Source organism: Ornithorhynchus anatinus, chromosome 9 (assembly GCF_004115215.2).
Source record: "Ornithorhynchus anatinus isolate Pmale09 chromosome 9, mOrnAna1.pri.v4, whole genome shotgun sequence".
NCBI classification, from domain to species: domain Eukaryota; kingdom Metazoa; phylum Chordata; class Mammalia; order Monotremata; family Ornithorhynchidae; genus Ornithorhynchus; species Ornithorhynchus anatinus.
This window is the reverse complement of record NC_041736.1, coordinates 39,758,563-39,778,022: the sequence shown is the minus strand read 5'-3', so window position 1 is coordinate 39,778,022 and position 19,460 is coordinate 39,758,563. Positions and strand designations below refer to the sequence as shown.

Sequence of the window (19,460 nt, the reverse complement as noted above, 5' to 3'; positions counted from 1 at the left end):
CACATAGTAAGCGCTTAACAAATATGAACATTATTATTATTACAGTGCCTGGCACGTAGTAAGTGCTTAACAAATACCATTAAAAAAAACCCCAAACAAGCAAGAGATCTGAGGCCCAAAGTGGGTGACGAGCAGCCCACGCCACCCAGGGGTGTCACTAGGAGGAAGTGGAGCACAAGGCAGGGCCATGTAGAATCTAACCCCGTCGGCCTGGGAGGGAGAGGATGGTGGGTTTAGGATGGAAGTTCCACTCTTCTCTCTTTCCCGCACCCCAATCCTCATTACCCCCGAATGTACCCCCTAAGAGCTGCCACTGGTTCTTCCCTTATCCCTCCTCCAGCCCTCATTCACTTTGGCTCACCCTGACCCGCGCCTTCAGCTCCCCGTTTCTGCCCAGCGGAAGCTCCCTGGAAGATCCGGTGAGCCCACAACCAGTCTCCCAAATCCTGGACCCTTGGGGCCTGCTGAAAGGAAGGGAAGCTGCCCGCACCCCATTGCCATCCTCCATCCGCCCCGCTCCAGACGAGAAGGAACTTAAACACTGGCAGCAGCCTGAGGCCTCCTCAACCTGCAGAATGTGGGGAAGACGGTAGTCGGGGCTGCTGCTGTGTGACATCCGTGACTGTTGGGCAGAACTGCGAACAGTCTCCTCTTCTAACCACAGTGCCCGACTCCCTTGTCAAATTTATCATCCTTCTTATCTCCTCTACTCTTTGCTCTCATCTTTTCTTAGGAGTCTGTGGCCAGCCCCTGCCTTTGCCCTCATTTAGATTGGGTGCCCCTCGAGGGTCAGGAACTGTGTCTGTATATCATCCGGCTGCGATGGTTACTGCGTAGAGGTCTCCTTATGTGGAAGGCACATGCAACTGGCCCATTTAAAAGTGACTCTCTTTTAAAGCAAGATGTCCTGAGTGGCGCCTGACTTAAATGAGACTCTGGAATAGTAGTGGGGGCTCTGAGGAATGGAACACGCAGCTGGAAGATGAGAGGCCCAGGTTTCTGTGCCTATATTCTGATGCCTCCCATTTTTTTTATATTTGTTACGCACGTACTATGTGCCAGGCACTGTACTAAACACGGGGGAAAGATACAAGTTAATCAGATGGACGCGGTTCTTATCTCACAGAGGGCTCAAAGTCTTAAACCCCATTTTACAGACGAGGTAACTGAGGCACAGAGTTAAGGGACTTGCCCAAGGCCACAGTGCATACAAGTGACAGAGCTGGGATTAGAACCAGGTCCTCTGATTCCCAGGCTTGTCCTCTTATCTTCTCCTTTATCTGTAACTTATTTTATGTGTCTCTCCCACACTAAGTTCCTTGATGGCAGGGACTGTATTTACCGACTCTGTTGTACTGTGCTCACCCAAGTGCCTAGCACACAGTAAGCACTCAATAACTACCCTTGATTGATTGATTTTGGCACAGCTCTGCCTTCTGCTTCCTCCTGGGCCTTAGTTTCCCTGGAAGTGAAAGAAGCCCGGATCACAGGATCCAGGGCTGTTATGAGGATAGCTCAACCTTAAGACTCTTTGAGCTTGCTGGGAGCGAGAAAGAGGGAGGGAGAGGGGTGTGGCTCCAATGAGAGGTTATTTCTGCACGTACAATACAGCGGAGGAGAAGGTGTGCTGAACCCTGGAGAGTTGGGGGCTTTCTAACTAGGGAGCAGAAGCCCCCCAGATTCTTTTGGAATTCCATTAGTGTCACCCCTACTTTTGTTTGGCATTTGGACAAGTAGAACAACAGCCTGAATGATTGGTCTGAAATTCAGAGGCCATAAGGGCCACCTCCAGCAGGTCACTTTCTCCCCTGGTCCCCCTTCCCGGTTCCTCTCCGTCAAAAGTCCTCCGATTCCCTGCCTGTTAAAGGGGAGAACCCAGGGTGGCCAAGAGCCACCCCCCCGCGGCTTCCTCCGCCTTCCTCCACCCCTTCCCAGGTGCCAGGTGCCGACTCCAGCCTCTGCCCGAGGGCAGGACTATCTTCCAGGTGCCCTTTGGACAGAGCTGGTGTGGCCTGCTGAGGACCTGGGTGCAGGAGAAGTTTGGGGCGGGGATGCATAAGGTTCAGTTCCCAAGGTCTGGGTGAGGCTGAAAGAACAGAATGACCTGAACAGGGTGACCTGAGAGATAGGTAAATGAGGCAACAATCCTTTGGGGGGAAGTGGGGGTGCGTGTGTGTCTGTGTGTATGTATGTGTGTATTTGCTGGAGAGGGGGTGGTGAATATGGGTGTGCGTGTGTGAATGTGCAGATGTGTGGGCATAAGTGCACGCCTCTATGTGTGTGTGTGTGAAAGGGTGTAAGTGTAGGGGGGGAGGTGAATGTGTGTGCATGGGTGTGTTTGTTTGTGGGTGCCTGTGCATATGTGTGTGAATGTGCAGATGTGAGTGCATATGTGTGCGTGTCTGTGTGAATTGGTGTATGTGTGTTTGGGGAGTGAATGTGTATGCATGAGTGTGTTTGTGTGCGAGTGTGCGTATGTGTGTGGGTGCGGTGGGGGTGAGGGGGTTTGTGCCTGGGGGAGCCCAGATGCTGCAGCTCTCCCCAGTAGCCAGACAGGAAAGAGCAGCTGCTCCTGGGCCCAGAGAGGAGAGACTGCTTCTGTCCTTTCATCATCCAAAAGGAAAATCTCTAGCTTTCTGAGGGGATTTTTCCTATCTCTTCCTCTTTGGGAATTTTCCTCCAGTCTCCAGGAGGTCCTGGAAATATTCCTTTTTTCCCATCAGATGTTCGCCACCCCAGAACCTGCTGGGACCTGCCCACCTCACAATGCACCGAGGCTTCTCCCTGGGGCACAAAACGTCTCTTCTTGAAACAAGACAAGAGTCTAATTAAGCCCTAAATGCACACAGTAGTCTGAAATTAAGAGGGAACTGACAGGACCTAAAGTTAGAGGAGTCTTCCCCCAAATCCAGGCAGAAAAGCTCAGACTGAGGAGTGGGGCTAGGGGGAGCTGGGGAAGAGGAGTTACCAGCACAATGCCCAGACTTGGGAAAACTGCTCTGAAACAAGAGCACATTTACCGAGAGTAGAAAGAATCCTTGCATAAGTATTTCAGAACCTAGACACAAGTTCCTTTTCATTTCTCCCCACACTGAGCCCGACCCCTCCCTCCCATATCAAGGCATTTTCAGGGTATTTTCCCCTGAAAGTTGGCCTAGGCTTGTGGGTGGGTGAGGGTGGCGGGGGGGCTGCTTTTTGCTTCTCCATACATTGAAATAGCAGGGAATAGAACCACTTTTCTTTTTTATGGTATTTGTTCAGCGCTTACTTACTTACCAGTTGCTGTACTAAGCGCTGGGGTAGATGCAAATAAATCAGGTTGGACACAGTCCATGGCCCGCTTGGGGCTCACAGTCTTAATCTGCATTTTACAGATGAGGGAACTGCGGCCCAGGGAAGTGAAGTGACTTGCCCAAGGTCACACAACAGACAAGTGGTGGAACTAAGATTAGAACCCAGGTCCTTCTGACTCCCAGGCCTATCCAGTAGGCCATGCCGCTTCTCTAATTTTGCCACCTTCGTGGCAAAATTCCTCTCCATGGACCTGGAAGGTCCTAGAGTGGCAGCTCTGGATCAAACATTGGGCCCCTGCTCAATTTCCCCGTGGCAGCTCTGGATCAAACATTGGGCCCCTGCTCAATTTCCCCACGGCGGTTCTGAGGGACTGTTCTTGCTCCTGGGCCACGAGGGGTCAGCCACTGAGATCTTGAACTCAGCTAGCCCAAAGTGGTGCGTTTATCTGGGTGGAGGATTGGAGAGGGGCAAAGAGGGAAGCAGAGGGGATGATCAGCCCAGAGCCCAGAGGCTTGGCTTGGGGTGTGGGGAGAGGATCCGCCCGACCACTGATTGGCCGTGTTGAAGGGGAGACCGGCAGAAAACGTGCAAAGACACAGCCCCCTATGCAGGACCAGGACCGCTTTCATTAACTAGTGCTGCAGGGTTCACATCTGGGGAGTCACGTTAAGGGGAGCAGACTTCAGATCTTCCCCTGCTTCTCCAAACTGCCGCCGAGACTCCCAAACCACAGCCTCATTTTACCTCGTAATTGATCCTCTTTTGCCCTGCAACTTGGGCTGGTCTTAATTCTCCCGGGACTAAGGCAAGAAAGGACGGGACGGCAGGCATGTTATCTCTTGTCTTCTCAGCAGATAGTTGGTTGCACAACGCAGCCTTCTGTGGGTGTGTGTAGTGTGAGTGTGTGTGTGCGTGTGTGTAAGACAGAATGCATGTATGTGAAAGTGTATGGGCAATGATCCGTGCACATGTATAAACAAGAATGTTTGTCCGAGAATGTCCCCGAGGATGGTGGGGTTGGGTGGGAGGTGGGGGAGCGTTCCCTGATTGACCCTTGAAAAAATGAACCTGTTCCAGAAGACCACAAAGATCGCCTGATGAACTTAACAAATGTCGTCTGCTCTGCCAGCCCTCCTCTCAAGCCACATTGTGTGGCAGATTAATCTCCTTTCTGGGGATTAATTCGTTCAGAAGCCAAAATGTTGTTCACAGCAGCTCTTTAGATAGCCTGGCCCGTAGCCACACAATCCGATTCCTTCGCTGCCCTGCCCAGGGTAGAGTGCAGGGGCAGCGGGGCTTTAAGGTTTGCAGCCATCAGCCAAAGGGTCCAGAAAACCATTTTTAGGAATTTCCCAAGTCCTTGAATTTGCCCTTTTTCCAGAGGGAGCTGTTCTGGGAACCTTTGTAAGCAGGATGTCTGGTATCTGGAGTCCAAACCAGAGCTAAGTGGAAGGAGAGACTGTGACCAAAAAAGAGCCTAGAGTTAGAGGGCTTGGGGGAAACAACGGTGTTTTCTTTCCATTGTGCTGCCTCCCCCTGTCTTTCATAACCACTGCAGCCTAGGCCCTTCTCTTCTCTTTCCACTACAGGAGAGGGGAGACCGACACAGTCAAAAGGCAAAAAGTCATCACATCTCTGAGGGGTGATTTCAATTTGAATAATTTCTCCCATCATGAAGCTTCCCTGACATGATGCAAATTGGATGTTCGACCCAGGCCTCCTGACTAAGACCTTGGCTTTGGAAAAGGGAGTAGCTCAGTTGGACGGACACTCCGATAGCCTGGAAAACCCAAGAGCCACAGATCAGTTACACCAACTGGTTCTTTACTACTCTCTGGTATTCTGTACCGGCTTGTAACACCATGGGAGAGATGGGGTTTCAGTCATGCCTCTCATGGAGAATGCACAGGGGGACCTCGTTCTCTGGACTCGGGCTGTGTTATCTAGAGGGCTAGAGACAGTGCTTGAGAGACGATGATAAACTCTTGTTTGGTCTGCCTTGTTACTTCAGGGATCCTCGACCCCTGAAGATGCAAGTGGAGCAGAGGGTTTAGCAGAGGAGGGGCAGAGTGGCTAGTAGTTATTCTTGGGAGAGATGGAGAAAGACCAGGAGTTGATACTGTGTGAGGCATGAAGGGAGAGGGAACTGATTTTAATTTTGGAAAGAGCCCTGCTGGATCTGGTCAGAACTATAGAATCCAAGGGCTAGATAGGACTTTAGGAGTCATCCAGTGAGGTCTCCTGAGAGCTATTCCAAAGAGGGATCTACCCATTTTTTTAAAAAAGTCCCTGGTGGTATCTCTCTAAACTCCCAGGACCTCACTGCCTCCTTCATAAGTAAGTTCTCTCCTAAGTCCAACCTCTGACCCCACCAGATGGAAGAAGCCCAAGATAGAAACCTATAGGGTTCAATCGACCGAGTTCAGTCCCCTCCAGCTGTGAACAGTGAAGTTGCTAGACCACAGTGACAGAGGCAATTTCCAAATGGGAGGTGTGGAGGTGTGGGGGAGGATCCTTGCCTCCCCGGAATTGAGAATGGATGGAATACTCAATAAATATCTCACCCAACAATTATAGTTCTTAATGAAAAATCTTGGTGTTTGCCTTGACTTCAGTTTATGCTTTTTTCAGAAGTCCCTGAATGTACTGACAAGGGTACCAGTCCCTGGCAATCCAATTTAGAATCCGGTGGGCCCCAGAAAACAGTTTGGAACATGCTGCTCCCAGGAACCCCCTGGGAGAGAAGCCCACCATCCACTTCTGCTCAATTAGGGACTGAACCCTTTCCTTTCTTAGACTGTAAGCTCCCAGAGGGCAGGAATTCTGCCTCTGGGGTATTCTCACAAGTGCTTAGTACAATGCTCTGCACAGGTGCTCAATAGATTAATGGATGGATGGATGGATGGATGGATTGAAAGCCTTTAGTTTCCTCATCTGTAAAATGGGGGTTTCAAAAGCTCTTCTCCCTCCCACTTAGACTGTGAGCCCTACGTAGGGATTGGGACTGTGTCTGACATGATCGTTTTGTATCTAGCTACCACAGTAGTTAGTACAGTGCTTGGCACATAGTAAGCTCTTAATTATTATTATGATTATGATGATGATGATGATTATCACCATTAACATCCTCACCCCTTGATTCCCTACATTAGTCCAGGAAAGTCCTGTCCAGGGAAATGGCTTTCAGAGTGATTTTTGTCAAACTACAGTTGCATTGCAGGATCCCTGCACTTGGGAAGATCCCAGAGAAGGAATTTTAAACTGACCATTAAAATAGGAGAGGAAAGACTCCCTTAGCCCCACTCAGCTTGCCACCACCCGTTCACCAGAGGTGGAGAACAGATTGTCCCCTGCCAAGAATCCTGGGGAGGGTAAATGGGCCCCTGATAGCCCCCACCCCCCTGCTCCCTGGGTGGGGTAGATGGAGCTAAGAACCCGGTTTTGCCCCATTCTGGGGTTGAAGACCCCGGTATCAGGCTCAGAACAATGAGCATCACATCCCGAGCCCAGCCCCATCACTCCCCGCCTCCTTATTTCCTAAGACTCCACTTACTCAAGGAGCAGAGCCTTCCAGCACTCACATGTCACTGGCAGGAAACGGGGAGACTTAGTCATTTCTGAAGATAATAGGGTCACAAGTGTTTCTATATTTACTTTCAAAGGTGTGGAGAGTGGGGGCGAGGAGGAAATGCTGATTCGCCAGTTCCAATTTGAGCAGCCAATACGACCCAGTGACCCACAACTGCAAATTCACGACCTGTAAATGGCAATGAGCTCATATGCTAAGTCTATGGGAAGCCTGATGTCACTGGAGCTCAGGGAAATGGGTTCTTGGGCTGAACACGGAAAAGTGGGTGTTTATTCGCCGGTTGCCTTTGTCCTACTCTTTTGGGGTTTGTATGGCCGATCGGGTTGTCCTTCTACCCGGGTCCATGTTCCTCTTATCAAATTTAGAGGGTACGCAACCGGAAGGCCGGGACCACACCTATTTAACCAACTTTGTAAAGCCATTAGCCTGGCACCTGGCCCACGGGGCCCTTGAATATTATTTGATGGCAGTGGCAGGATTATAGAGGAGAAGACCGAGGAGCAGAAGCAAAGGGCGGCGACTGACCACCTATTGTTCTCACTGCCGCCCCCGCAGCAGCCCAGCCGGGCACTGCCCACCCGGTTGTGGTTCGGAGCTGGGCATTGGACAAAGCAAGTGAAGCAGACATGATCCCTCTCCTCTAAGAACTTAAAATCATAGTGGAACAGGTACTGTCTCTGCACTGATTATCGTGTATTTACCCCAGTGCTTAGTACAGTGCTTGGCATACTGTGAGTACTTGACAAATACCACAATTTTTTATTATTATTCAAAATAATAATAGTAATAATAATGAGAAGAATGGAAGCAACTTGACCTAGTGGATAGAGTATGTGCCTGGGAGTCGGAAAGATCTGGGTTCTAATCCCAGCTCCGCCACTTGCATGTTATGTGACGTTGGGCACATCGCTTAACTTCTCTGTGGCTCAGTTTCCGCAACTGTAAAATGGGGATTAAGACTGAGCCCTCTGTGGGACAGGGACTGTGTCCAAATGATTACCTTGTATCTACCCCAGGGCTTGACACAGTGCTTGGCATTCCGTGAGCACTTGACAAATACCACAATTCTTAAAAAAATTATTATTGTTATTAATAATAATTGTTCTTCAGACCCAGGGTGGATTTCTCAGTCTGACACAGATCCACCCTGCTCCTACCTCCTGTCTAGAGTGGTTTAAGGACTAAGTCCTTTCTTCACCAGGGAAGGGCTGCCTGGTGGTTTGAGCCCCAGGCTGGGAGCTCCAGTCCCTCTGATCCCGATGTACAGCGTGACCTTGGGAGATGGGCTTGTCCCTTTTGGAGCCTCCGCTTTGGGAGAGTAATGGACTAGGGAAGTGATGAACAAAGGCTCAAACAGATCAGAAGAGCCAATGATCCCTTTCAAATGAACCAGTCAGAAGCCCTGAAGTGTCCAGCCTGGTTTGGCCAGCGGTGGAGGTGGGAAGGTTCAGGCTAGGTAAAAAGTCTCCATTTCTTCCTCTGATTCACTGCCTCCTCGGTTATGACACTTGGTCAGTAAGTCAGTCAGTCAATCGTATTTATTGTGTGCCGAGCACTGTACCAAGCGCTTGGGGGAGTGCAATACAAAAATATAAGTACTTAGAACAGTGCCTGGCACATAGTAAGTGCTTAACAAATACCATACAGAAATCCCCCCCCCCCCAAAAAGCACATTCCCTGCCCACAACGAGCTTGTAGTCTGGAGGGCCCTCTCCCTTCCTCTGGTTCCTGGCTCTGATGCCCCAGTCTTCCAATCCCTCAGTCCAGGACAACAGAATTCCAGAGTTGGGATCGTCAACTGCAGGCTACAGGGCGAATCAGGGTGATCGGGAGAATCCTGGCACTTTCTGGGGAGGGGTGGGGGATAGAGGAACACCACCACGGCCACCTTGTTCTTCATTAGGGTCTCCGTTATTATTGCTGATGCTATTTGAGATTTCCTGAATTCATGGGTAATGATAATGGTGTTGGTTAAGCGCCTATTATGTGGCAAACACTGTACTAGCTGCTGGGGATAGATGCAAGATCTTCAAGTTGAACGGAGTACCTACCCACCATGGAACTCAGAGTGTAAGGGGCTGAGCAGAATAAGCAATGTGTTCCCTAAATAGGCAGGACTGGCTTAAAAGGCAGGATAGGAATGGCCTTGAGATCCAGAGGGCTGGAAGGACCACTCCAGGTTGGCCTGAGGAGAGGGGTCTGTCAGAATTAATCAATCCATCATTGATATTTATTGATGAGCCGGCAGAACACTGTACTAGGTGCTTGGGAGACTATAATAAAGTTGGGAGGCATGATCCCTTCCCATAAGGAGCTTACAACATAGTGCGGGGAGACAAGAATAAAGGGAATGACAGGAGAAGCAACAGAGTATGAGGATATGTATGTACCTAAGTGCTCTGGGGATGAGGGTGGGGTGAGCATCAATGTATATCAAAGACATCAGAGAACAAGTCACCTTCATCTCTGGTGTTTTCTGGGGGCCCTAGGGGGACTTTCTGGGAGAACTCAAGGTGGGGAGTTGCAGGAGGTAGGCTGAGTGTTAGCTTGGTAGACATTAGAGAAAAGTTGCTCCAAGTATTTGAAGGAAAAGGAAACCAAACTTTTAACAGGACTCCTGGCCTCTTGTCCTTCAAAGGATCACAGGGCATCCTCCCAACCCACTCCCCACAAAGAGGAGCTCGCCCACCATCGTGACAGCAGCATTTATTGAGCGGCTACTGTGGACAGCGCTTGGGAACATGCCATAGAAATAGAATATAAGACACAGCCCCGCCTTTAGGGGCTTCTAATCCAGTGGGGGAGACAAGTGGACTCAAAAGGCCTTGCAAAAGGAGACAAATGAGAAAAGACAAAAGTAAGGAATAAAAAACACAGATATGCAGATGAATAAAGCAGATGGGATGGTGCTTTGGAGAAGATGATTAGTCAGAGGGGGCTTCAGGGAAGAGGATGGCTTTGAAGGTCAGAGATGAGCCATTTGGTGGATTGAGCGAGGTGGCACATCCATTCAGGGGGCAAACCGAGAGCCCTGGAGTCAGACATGGGAGAGTCGAGAGTGAGGTAGATAATGAAGTGTTGGTTTGGGAGAGGCAGAGAGGGACAGCTGGAGTGAGGTGGGAGAAGAGAGCAGCTAGGTAAGAGGAAAACAGAGAGCACAGACACCAATGACTGTGAGCACTGGTTTTATGTCAGGAGATGAGGGGCAGACATCATGGGATCCGAGAGGAAGATGAGAGTATTGGTTGGCAGATGTATTCTGAAATGTACTTTAGAAGGACCATATACATGTGCCTGTAGGTAGGTTGGGCAGAAGAAGGGAGAGGCTTGAAACTGGGAGATCAGCAAAGAGGATGTTCACAGTAAATCAGTGGGAAAGATGCCCCGTCACCCTCAAGAGCCAAGGGCCCCACCTGGGCACATTTAACCATTGCCCCAAGCACACTTCATTTAGATATAGCGGGTATATAATTTGCATGCCTCCCCGTGAATTGCACAATTGCTAAATAAAATAACCCACAAGATTTTTGTCTTCTTTCTCACTTTGCAACCGTCAGTGACCCTGTCTGCCCCTGGATCTCTGGACATACGTGGAGCCACGGGAACGGTCCTTGCCAAGGCAGGGAGATGAGGGTGGGCAGAGGTGAGAGAGAGGGAGAGGGTTCCTTCTGCAGGTGGGCACATGGCTTGGCTGGTCTCTGGGAGGAACACGGATCTTAGTTTGGGGAGAAACTGGGTCTCCTTTCTTATTACCCCTCATATCCACTCCTTCCTTTAAAACTCTAGGCCACTATCGCTACTAGCAGGAGCGACGCTGGGGACGTCTCCTCCAAGAGGTCTTCCCTGACTAAGCCCTCTTTTACTTTTCCTTCTGCATCGCTCTGACTTGCTCCCTTCATTCATTCCTCCTCTCACCCCACAGGAGTTATGTACATGTCTGTAATTTATTTATTTATATTAATCTGTCTCCTCATCAAGAGCTTAAGTTCGTTGTGGGCAGGGAATGTGTCCGTTATAGTGCTATATTGCGCTTTCTCAGGTGCTCAGTGAATTCGATAGACCGACTGACTGATTGACTAAGGAATCAGAGTGGGGCTTGCGCCAGGCACGGAGTGCACAGAAGTGGGGACACAAATTCCGTGATGCTCTTCAGATGACTTCGGGGTGATTGTCTGCTGGAAAGAAAAGAAAGGTTAAATAGGGGGTCGGGGGCGAGGCGCGTGTGGGTGGGGGGCCACTCTCGGAGCTCCTGGGGCAGGAAGCCGCCCAGGGGGTCCCGGCCAACCGTCAGAGGCTGCAGGTGCAGGCGCCGCTGCCGCTCTCGAAAACTTCCTCAGCTCGCTACCCTCCTTCTACACCCAGCCCGCACACTTCGCTCCTCTATTGCCAACCTTCTCACTGTACCTCCATGTCGTCTATCTTGCCCACGTCCTGTCTCTGGCCTGGAGTGCCCTCCCTCTGACAGGCACTGACTCTCCCCCTCTTCAAAGGCCACGTCTCCTCCAAGAGGCCTTCCCTGACTAAGCCCTCCTTTTCTCCCATTCCTTGATGGCTCCTTGACTTGCTCTCTTTATTCATCCCCCCTTCCAGCCCCACAGCCCTTATGTACACAGCTGTCATTTATTTATTTCGATTAATGTCTGTCTCCCCCTGTAGACTGTAGTCTCATCATGGGCAGAGAATGCATCTGTTATATTATATACTATATTATATATTATAATTTATACAATATTATATATAATATAATATTATATATTATATACTGTTATATAGCATATATATATTGTACTCTCCCAAGCGGTCAGTAGAGAGGCAGGGTGGCTTAGTGGAAAGAGCACGGGCTTGGGAGTCAGAGGATGCGGGTTCTAATCCCAGTTCCGCCACTACTCTGCTGTGTGATCTTGGGCAAGCCGCTTAACTTCTCTGTGCCTCAGTTAGCTCATCTGTAAAATGGGGATTAAGACCGGGAGCCCCAAGTGGGACAACCCGATTACAGAAGCAGCACGGCTTAGTGGAAAACGCCCGGGTTTGGGAGTCAGAGGGTGCGGGTTCTAATCCCAGCTCCGTCACTTGTCTGCTGTGTGTACTTGGGCAAGCCGCTTAACTTCTCCGGGCCTCAGTTAGCTCATCTGTAAATTGGGGATGAAGACTGTGAGCACCACGTGGGACAACCTGATTACCTGGTATCTCCCCCAGTGCTTAGAACAGTGCTTGACACATAGTAAGCACTTAACAAATACCATTATTATTATCATTGTTATTATTAAAGTGCTCTCCCCACAATAAGAGCTCAAAAAAGACGTTTGACTGACTGACTCCCCGCCCCCCCCGCCCCCACCCCAGGTCCTGATAGAAGGTGGCACACCGGTGCCAGGCTTTTTTGAGCGAGGCGGGCGTCGAGGCAGGTCGTAGTAGCTGCTCACAAGCAAAACGAAAAGTGACAGTGTCCCCTGCTTCCAGGCGAGGCTGGAGACTTCGGCCCCCACGTCCCCCCTTCCTGGGACCCCCCGTCCCCCGTCCCTCGGGGATGGGCTCTGCGTGAGACGGGGACCCCTCTGCCCTTGCGACCTTGGGCAAGTCACTTCACTTCTCTGGGTCTCAGTTCCCTCAACTCTAAAATGGGGATTGAGACTGTGGACCCCCCCGCCCCCCCATGGGACAAGGGCCTGTGTCCCACCCCCCTGTATCCACCCCAGCGCTCAGTACAGTGCCTGGCACCTAGTAAGCGCTTGACAGATATCTTTATTGTTATTATGATTAGGGGGCAGGGTGAGGGGGCAGGGGGGCAGTGGGGCAAGGGAGCCAAATAGCTGGTTACGATCTTCCTCTCTGCAGCCCCCTCCCCCTCCGCCCCTTCCCACCTGAATTTTGCCGCCGGTGGAGAATCTGCTGTGCGTCAGAGATCTGCGTTTTGCTCATCTTGCTGGGAAAGCAACCGAGGCCAAAAGAATCAAGGAAAACGAGAACCAGAAAACTCCAACCCCCTCCCCACCCCTGTTTCCATTCCACTGACATCCCCGCCGCCTCCTCCGAGCCTGGAAAGTGCGTTCTGGCCAGCCGGTCCTGCGAGGCGGTGGAGGGGCGGGGAGTCGAAGGCTTCCGCATCTGTCGACGCTTCGACCGGTGGCGTTCGACCACGTCATTTGGTAGAGGGATCGGGGACGGGATGGGTCTTTCTGAAAGCAAACACTTCCCTCCTGTTGCCTCTTATCGTCCCAGGGCCGCGGCCCCGTCCCCTGCGCTCAGTCGCCTTGCTTCGGCGCTTCCTAGGTGCGGGACCCTGGACTGAGCGCTAAGGACCTAAGGAGGCCAAAGGCCCGTCATTTCTGTCGGATCTCCTGCTCTGGACTGTTAAAATCGTTGTGGTCAGGGAACTCCCACCTCTGTCGAGCGCTTAGGAGCGCTGGGTCAGACACGACATCAATAATAACGATGACGTTGGTATTTATTAAGCGCTTCCTATGTGCCAAGCACTGTTCTAAGCGCTGGAGGTGATCACGTCGTCCCACGTGGGGCTCACAGTCTTCGTCCCCATTTTACAGATGAGGGAACTGAAGCACAGAGAATAATAATAATGTTAATGATGTTGGTATTTGTTAGGCGCTTACTTTGTGCCAAGCGCTGTTCTAAGCGCTGGGGGAGACACAAGGGTTGTACCACGTGGGGCTCACAGTTTTAGCCCCCCGTTTTACAGATGAGGGAACTGAGCTACAGACGTTAGTAATGTCGGTTATCTGTTAAGCACTTACTATGTGCCAAGCACTGTTGTAAGCCCTGGGGGAGATACAAGGTCATCAGGTTGTCCCACGTAGGGCTCAGTCTTCATCCCCATTTTACAGATGAGGTAACTGAGGCACAGAGCAGTAGATGAGGGTACTGAGGCACAGAGAATAATAATGATAATGTTGGTATTTATCAAGGGCTTACTATGTGCCAAACACTATACTAAGCGCTGCGGGAGATACAAGGTTATCAGGTTGTCTCCCTTGGGGCTCGCAGTCTTCATCCCCTTTTTACAGATGAGCTAACTGAGGCACAGAGAATAATAATAATGTTGGTATCTGTTAAGCGCTTTCTATGTGCCAAGCACACTGTTCTAAGTGCTGGGGAGAGAGAACGTTATCAGGTTGTCCGATGTAGGGCTCACAGTCTTAGTCCCCATCTTACAGATGAGGGAACTGAGGTCATTCGATCGTATTTTTTGAGCGCTTACCGTGTGCAGAGCACTGTACTAAACGCTTGGGAAAGTACAACATAGCGATAAAGAGAGAGGCAGTCCCTGCCCACAACGAGCTCACAGTCGGGGAGGGGAGAGGGGATTTGGGGGGGCTGGGAGGCAGACATCAATACAAGTAAACAGATATCAATATAAATAAATAAAATGTCAGAAAGATATATAAGTGCTGGGGGAGGAAGAGCAAAGAGTCGGGATGACGCGGAAAGGCGTGGGAGAGGAGGGAAAAAAAAATCAATAGCACTGATGGATCGATTGCTTCCAAGGGGCGCTCGCCCCATTTCACAGAGAGGAGCACTGAGGCTGGGAGGGTTTAGTGAGCCGGCTGGTCCGGGCGGGGCTCCTTTCCAGAAGCCGGGTTCCTCCGACAGATGAAAACACCCTCTCTTTCCCCTCCCTCCTCTCCACACCGAATCAATTATAGTTTGGGGTTTGTTTATTGTGTATTATTAAACTATATGAGATGCGTTCTAATTGCATCGCAATGAAAGCAACAGGAATATCATTAGCAGCACTAATTCCAGTTCCAAGGTCACTTCTACCAAAGTAATAACAGGGAGGTGGCGGGGGTGGGGGGGATAATAATAATGATGACGTTATTTGTTGAGCGCTTACTATGTGCCAAACACTGTTCTAAGCGCTGGGGGAGGGGGGATACGAGGTAATCAGGTTGTCCAACGTGGGGCTCACAGTCTTAGTCCCCATTCTACAGATGAGGGAACTGAGGCACAGAGAATAATAATTATAATGATGTTGGTATTTATTAAGGGCTTACTATGTGCCAAGCACTGTTCTAAGCGCTGGGGGAGATACAAGGTTATCAGGCTGTCTCACGTGGGGCTCACAGTCTTCATCCCCATTTTACAGATGAGCTAACTGAGGCACAGAGAATAATAACAATAATGTTGGTATCTGTTAAGCGCTTTCTATGTGCCAGGCACTGTTCTAAGTGCTGGGGAGAGAGAAGGTTTTCAGGTTGTCCGATGTAGGGCTCACAGTCTTAGTCCCCATTTTACAGATGAGGGAACTGAGGCCCAGAGAAGCGAAGTGACTTGGCCAAAGTCCCAAAGCTGACAAGCGGCGGGGACCGGGATTGGAACCCAAGACCTTCTGACACGCAAGCCCGGGCTCTTGCCACTGAACCACGCTGTCCAAAGGGACCTAAAAGGCGAGTTGGGGACCGATCCTGGAGACCCCTCCGGCCGTACGAGGTGCCCTGAGCCCCGCCCTCCATCCTCTCCCTCGCCGGCTTGTGAGTCAGAGGTCGTGGGTTCTAATCCCGACCCCCGCCGCTTGCCAGCTGGGGGGCTTCGAGCCAGCCACATCACTTCTCTGGGCCTCAGTCCCCTCATCTGTCAAATGGGGATGAAGACCGCGAGCCCCAGGTGGGACAACCTGCTCACCTCGTACCTCCCCCCAGCGCTTAGAACAGTGCTTGGCCCATAGTCAGGGCTTTAGAAATACCATCATCATCATCTTTTTTTGCCCGGGCCTCGGGCTCAGGGCATCCCTCCCTCCTGCAGCGCTTCACCCGCGCAAACCCGCGCAGACCCGCGCGGCGCGGATGATCCGCAGATGACCATCTTAGGCGAGGGGCTCCGGGGGAAGGGAGCCAACGGGGGGGAAGGGGTCCAGGGGGTGGGGATGGGGTGAAGGGTCAGAGGGCGAGGGGTCAGGGGGCGAGGGCTGCCCCCAGGCGTCCCCTAAACCAGGCCTCCCCTTTTGGGGAGACGCGTTTCGGCTGTGCGCTCCTTCCACCTTCGCCCCCGGGGTCCCGTTGGTGCAACGCGCCCTTGAGCGGGGAGGAGGAGGAGGAGGAGGAGGAGAAGGAGGAGGAAGGAGGAAGGAGGAGGAGGAAGGAGGAGGAGGAAGGAGGAGGAGGAAGGACCCTCCCTCTCCCTCCCCCCTCCCTTTTCCCCTCCCCTTTCCCCCCATCCCGCCCCTCCCAGCAAGGTGGGGCCTAAGAATTGACGTGAGAGAATCCACATGGTCCAGTGGCCGGATAATACGGAGTGTTGGGAGTTGAACTAATGCCACTGCCCTGACTCATCCCGGAGAGGGAGAGAGGGAGAGAGAGCAGGGCCCGGGAGACAGACAGACCGACAGATCGGCTCCAGAGACAGGGCTGGCCAAGGGGAGAGGGAGAGGAGGCCAGCGGTCACTTTAGAGAGACTGTGGAGGGGGAGGGAGAGGTCACCAGCAGGACCCAGGAGTCCGGGGCAGCCCCTCCCGGGGTCCAATCTCGCCCCCCGGACCCCGGGGTCCGAGCAACCCGAGGGAGGGGAAGGGTCCGAGGCCCCAAGAGGCCACTGGGGTCGAGAAGTTTGGCCCCCGGCCTCTTCTTCGAGGAGGAAGGAGAAGTTTGAGGCCTCTGGGCTTCTGATGTCCGGGGCTCGCTAGGGCAGGACCGGTCCTTCCCCGGGGCCAACAACTCTCCGCGGACGCTGGTCCTTCGGACAGCCCGTGGGGCGGGGGGGACGGGAGGGGGCTCGCCGGGCGGTCCGGTGGCCACTGGTCCTGCCCGCCGTCCACCCCCAGGGGCCGGAGGAGGAGGCGGAGGAGGAGGAGGAGGAGGAGGAGGAGGAGGAGCGGACAAGGAGGGCGGGGAGGACAAGCCCTGCTTCCTCCCGGGCTCCCACCTCGGATCATGTACCAGGACTATCCCGGGAATTTCGACACCTCTTCCCGAGGCAGCAGCGGCTCTCCAGCGCACGCAGAGCCTTACTCCGGAGGCGGCGGACAGCAGGTAAATCGAGGCCCGCCTGGAGACACCTGGCGGCGGCCAGTCCTCGACGCCCGCTTTCGTTTTTGCTTCTCCTCGGCTTTCCTTTGGGGCTGGGCTGCGGTGGGGAGCGGGGGATTGGGAGCGGGGAGGCTCCAGGATGGTTTCATTCAATCGTATTTGAGCCCTTACTCTGTGCAGAACACTGTGCTAAGCGCTTGGAGTGTACGATTCGGTTCGTCCCTCGGACCGGCCCCTCTCCCCGCCGACCCCTGAGAGGGGCCGTCCGGCTCGCCTTCCCTTGGCAAAGGGGATCCCCTAGGAGGATGGACTCCCCTCGCCCTGTCCGAGGGAACCGCTTCCCTTGGAGAGGTAGTCCCCTCCCAGACCCCTGTCCCAATCCGACTAGCCCCGCCGCTCTCTGGCTCGCCCCCTCCCAGGGCCGAGGATGGGGGTCCAGTGCCGGGAGAGGGTCTCTCGGGCCCGGCCTTAGGCTCCGAGAGAGATGTGGGAATAATAATAATGATAATAGTACTTGTTAAGCGCTATGTGCCATACACTGTTCTGAACGCTGGTTGTGACTGTGTGTCAGTATATGTGGTGTTCTGGGGTTGACAGCTTCTCTGGTCAGACCAGGGGCGCAGGAAGGGGACACATCCATCATCCATCCCCATCTCCCACCCTGGGGAAGGTCCCGGGGCTCGTCCCGCCCCTACCTCAACCCAACCTCCACCAGGCCCTGGGCTCAACGCCCCTGCGGGACTTCTTTCACTCCCCCAGGTGTCGGCGGGGGCCACCCGGGAAAGGGGGTGGGGGTGGTAAACCTGCCCTGTTTACAATGACTCTAGGTGGACTCGAGGGCCGTGGGGGAGAATTGGGGGGATCAGGAGCTGGAACTGCTGTCCCGTCCTAGCCATTACCGAGAGGTACCAGGGAACTTAAAAAGTATCTTCGGTGTGCATCTAAAGTAGCCCGACTGGTTTAGGGTCGGGGGATGGTGTACGTGCTGCTGTGTGTGTGCCTATAAATACCAGCGTGAGGGTGGGGGTGATGTGTACACCCAGAAAGTGCTACCCTGAGTGTCCCTCACACACACAAGCTCGTAGGGCGCTCCCAAGGTCAAATAGCCCCTCGCCCCAGATCAGAGGTGATCTCCGGCTTCTTCCACTGGCTGCATTATTCTTTCACAGAAGCTCCATGTAACAAGGGCCCGGGGCAGGGGGTTGGGGATTGTCCCCGACCAAGGTGGCCCCCCTGGAGAGGAAAAAGCCCCAGGGGCAGGAAAGAGGAACTCAGTCCCGGAGCTCTGGGAGAATAGGGTCAATCTGATCTCCTCTTGGATTAGAAAAGGATGTTGGTTCCTTCCTAACCACTGGAAGCCACATCCCGAAACGAAGGCTTAGTCTCAGTGGCATTTTGACCCAAGAAAACTAACTTGAAATTTCATCTAAGATTGGCCCGCTTAAGGATTGCTCTGCAACCAAGTGCTTAGTACGGTGCTCTGCACACGGTAAACGCTCAGTAAATACGATTGAGTGAATCAATGAACTAAGGTGACTTCAATCTGACAGAGGAGGGAGTTGAATTCAGACAATTGGAGTGGAATCATTTGCATCCCCAACTGTCTCCTGCGGCTGAGATTTCCACTGGCCTAATCATTAAATACATTGATTGCCGTCACTCAACATCTCTTAAGTCGCCTTTTTTTTTTGTTTGATTACTGTTGTTCTTATTGGTTTTTTTTTTAGATGGAAAGTTATAGTGGAAGTAGAATTGCCCCGACCGAATAGTCCGTGTGTGTCCCTGGGCCCTTTGAGCTCATGACGTGAGCTGAAGCAATTCCCTGAGTTGGGTGGAAATCAGACAGGAAAACCGTGCTAGGAAGAAGGAAGAGAACTGAATCTAGCATAGGCTAATGGAGGCTCATTAGCTAAGCAGAGAGCAAGTGTTGGCTAATTCCTAGCATGCTGTAACACATGAAGATTTTGCAATTAATAATAGCTTGGTGCAGTGTGATTCTCTCATATGGGGTGCCAGTTCTGCTCAGCAATACGAAGTCTGAAGCTCCCCTCAATCCAGAGGGATTTTCAAGGTAACTCCATTAACTTTTCGGAGCTGCCCTCCTCTTCTATAGCTTTGGGAGGATTTTTTTGCTAGGGAGGGGCCTTTTTATTCCCCCATCTTCTCTCCGCCTTCTGAGCAAAGCTGTTTTGTGGTAGCTTGGGCTGACCCTGGCGCCATTAGTTACTACACAACTATGTGCCATGGCCTTATGAGGCACGCAGGGAGACCGAGGCTCAAGGTAACTTTACTGCCCGCCTGATAAAACCTGTAATCGCTTTATTTCCCTCAGCTGCCTTTGCTCTTGGACTTTAATGGCGGCTGGAAGATCAGGGAAGACTCCCTCCCTTTATGGCGTCTTGATGGGTGGGTACGAGAGCGTTTAAACTTTCCTCTACAGCCAAGAGAGCAGGCACGGCTCTCTCCTCCTCGCCGTCTCCTCGGCACTCAGACGTCCTTGGTGAGGCCGCTCGGTGGAATTTATTTTTGCAATTTTCCCCGGTCTCTGAATCCGGGCCCTGTGGTAGGGTGGCATTTGGCGGGGATAACTTTTTTTTTTT

The 19,460-nt window shown here is 52.2% G+C and overlaps 1 protein-coding gene across 1 annotated transcript in view; it reads left to right on the top strand.

Annotated features, from left to right (window-relative positions):
- Window positions 1-16,657: 16,657 nt before the first annotated feature.
- Window positions 16,658-19,460, top strand: part of FOSL2 (FOS like 2, AP-1 transcription factor subunit) — a 28,278-nt gene continuing 25,475 nt past the window's right edge. The window contains exon 1 of the mRNA XM_029072316.2: window positions 16,658-16,863. Within this exon, the coding sequence (XP_028928149.1) occupies window positions 16,765-16,863 (99 nt within the window). The 5' untranslated portion in view covers window positions 16,658-16,764. The remainder of the gene's footprint in view (window positions 16,864-19,460) is intronic.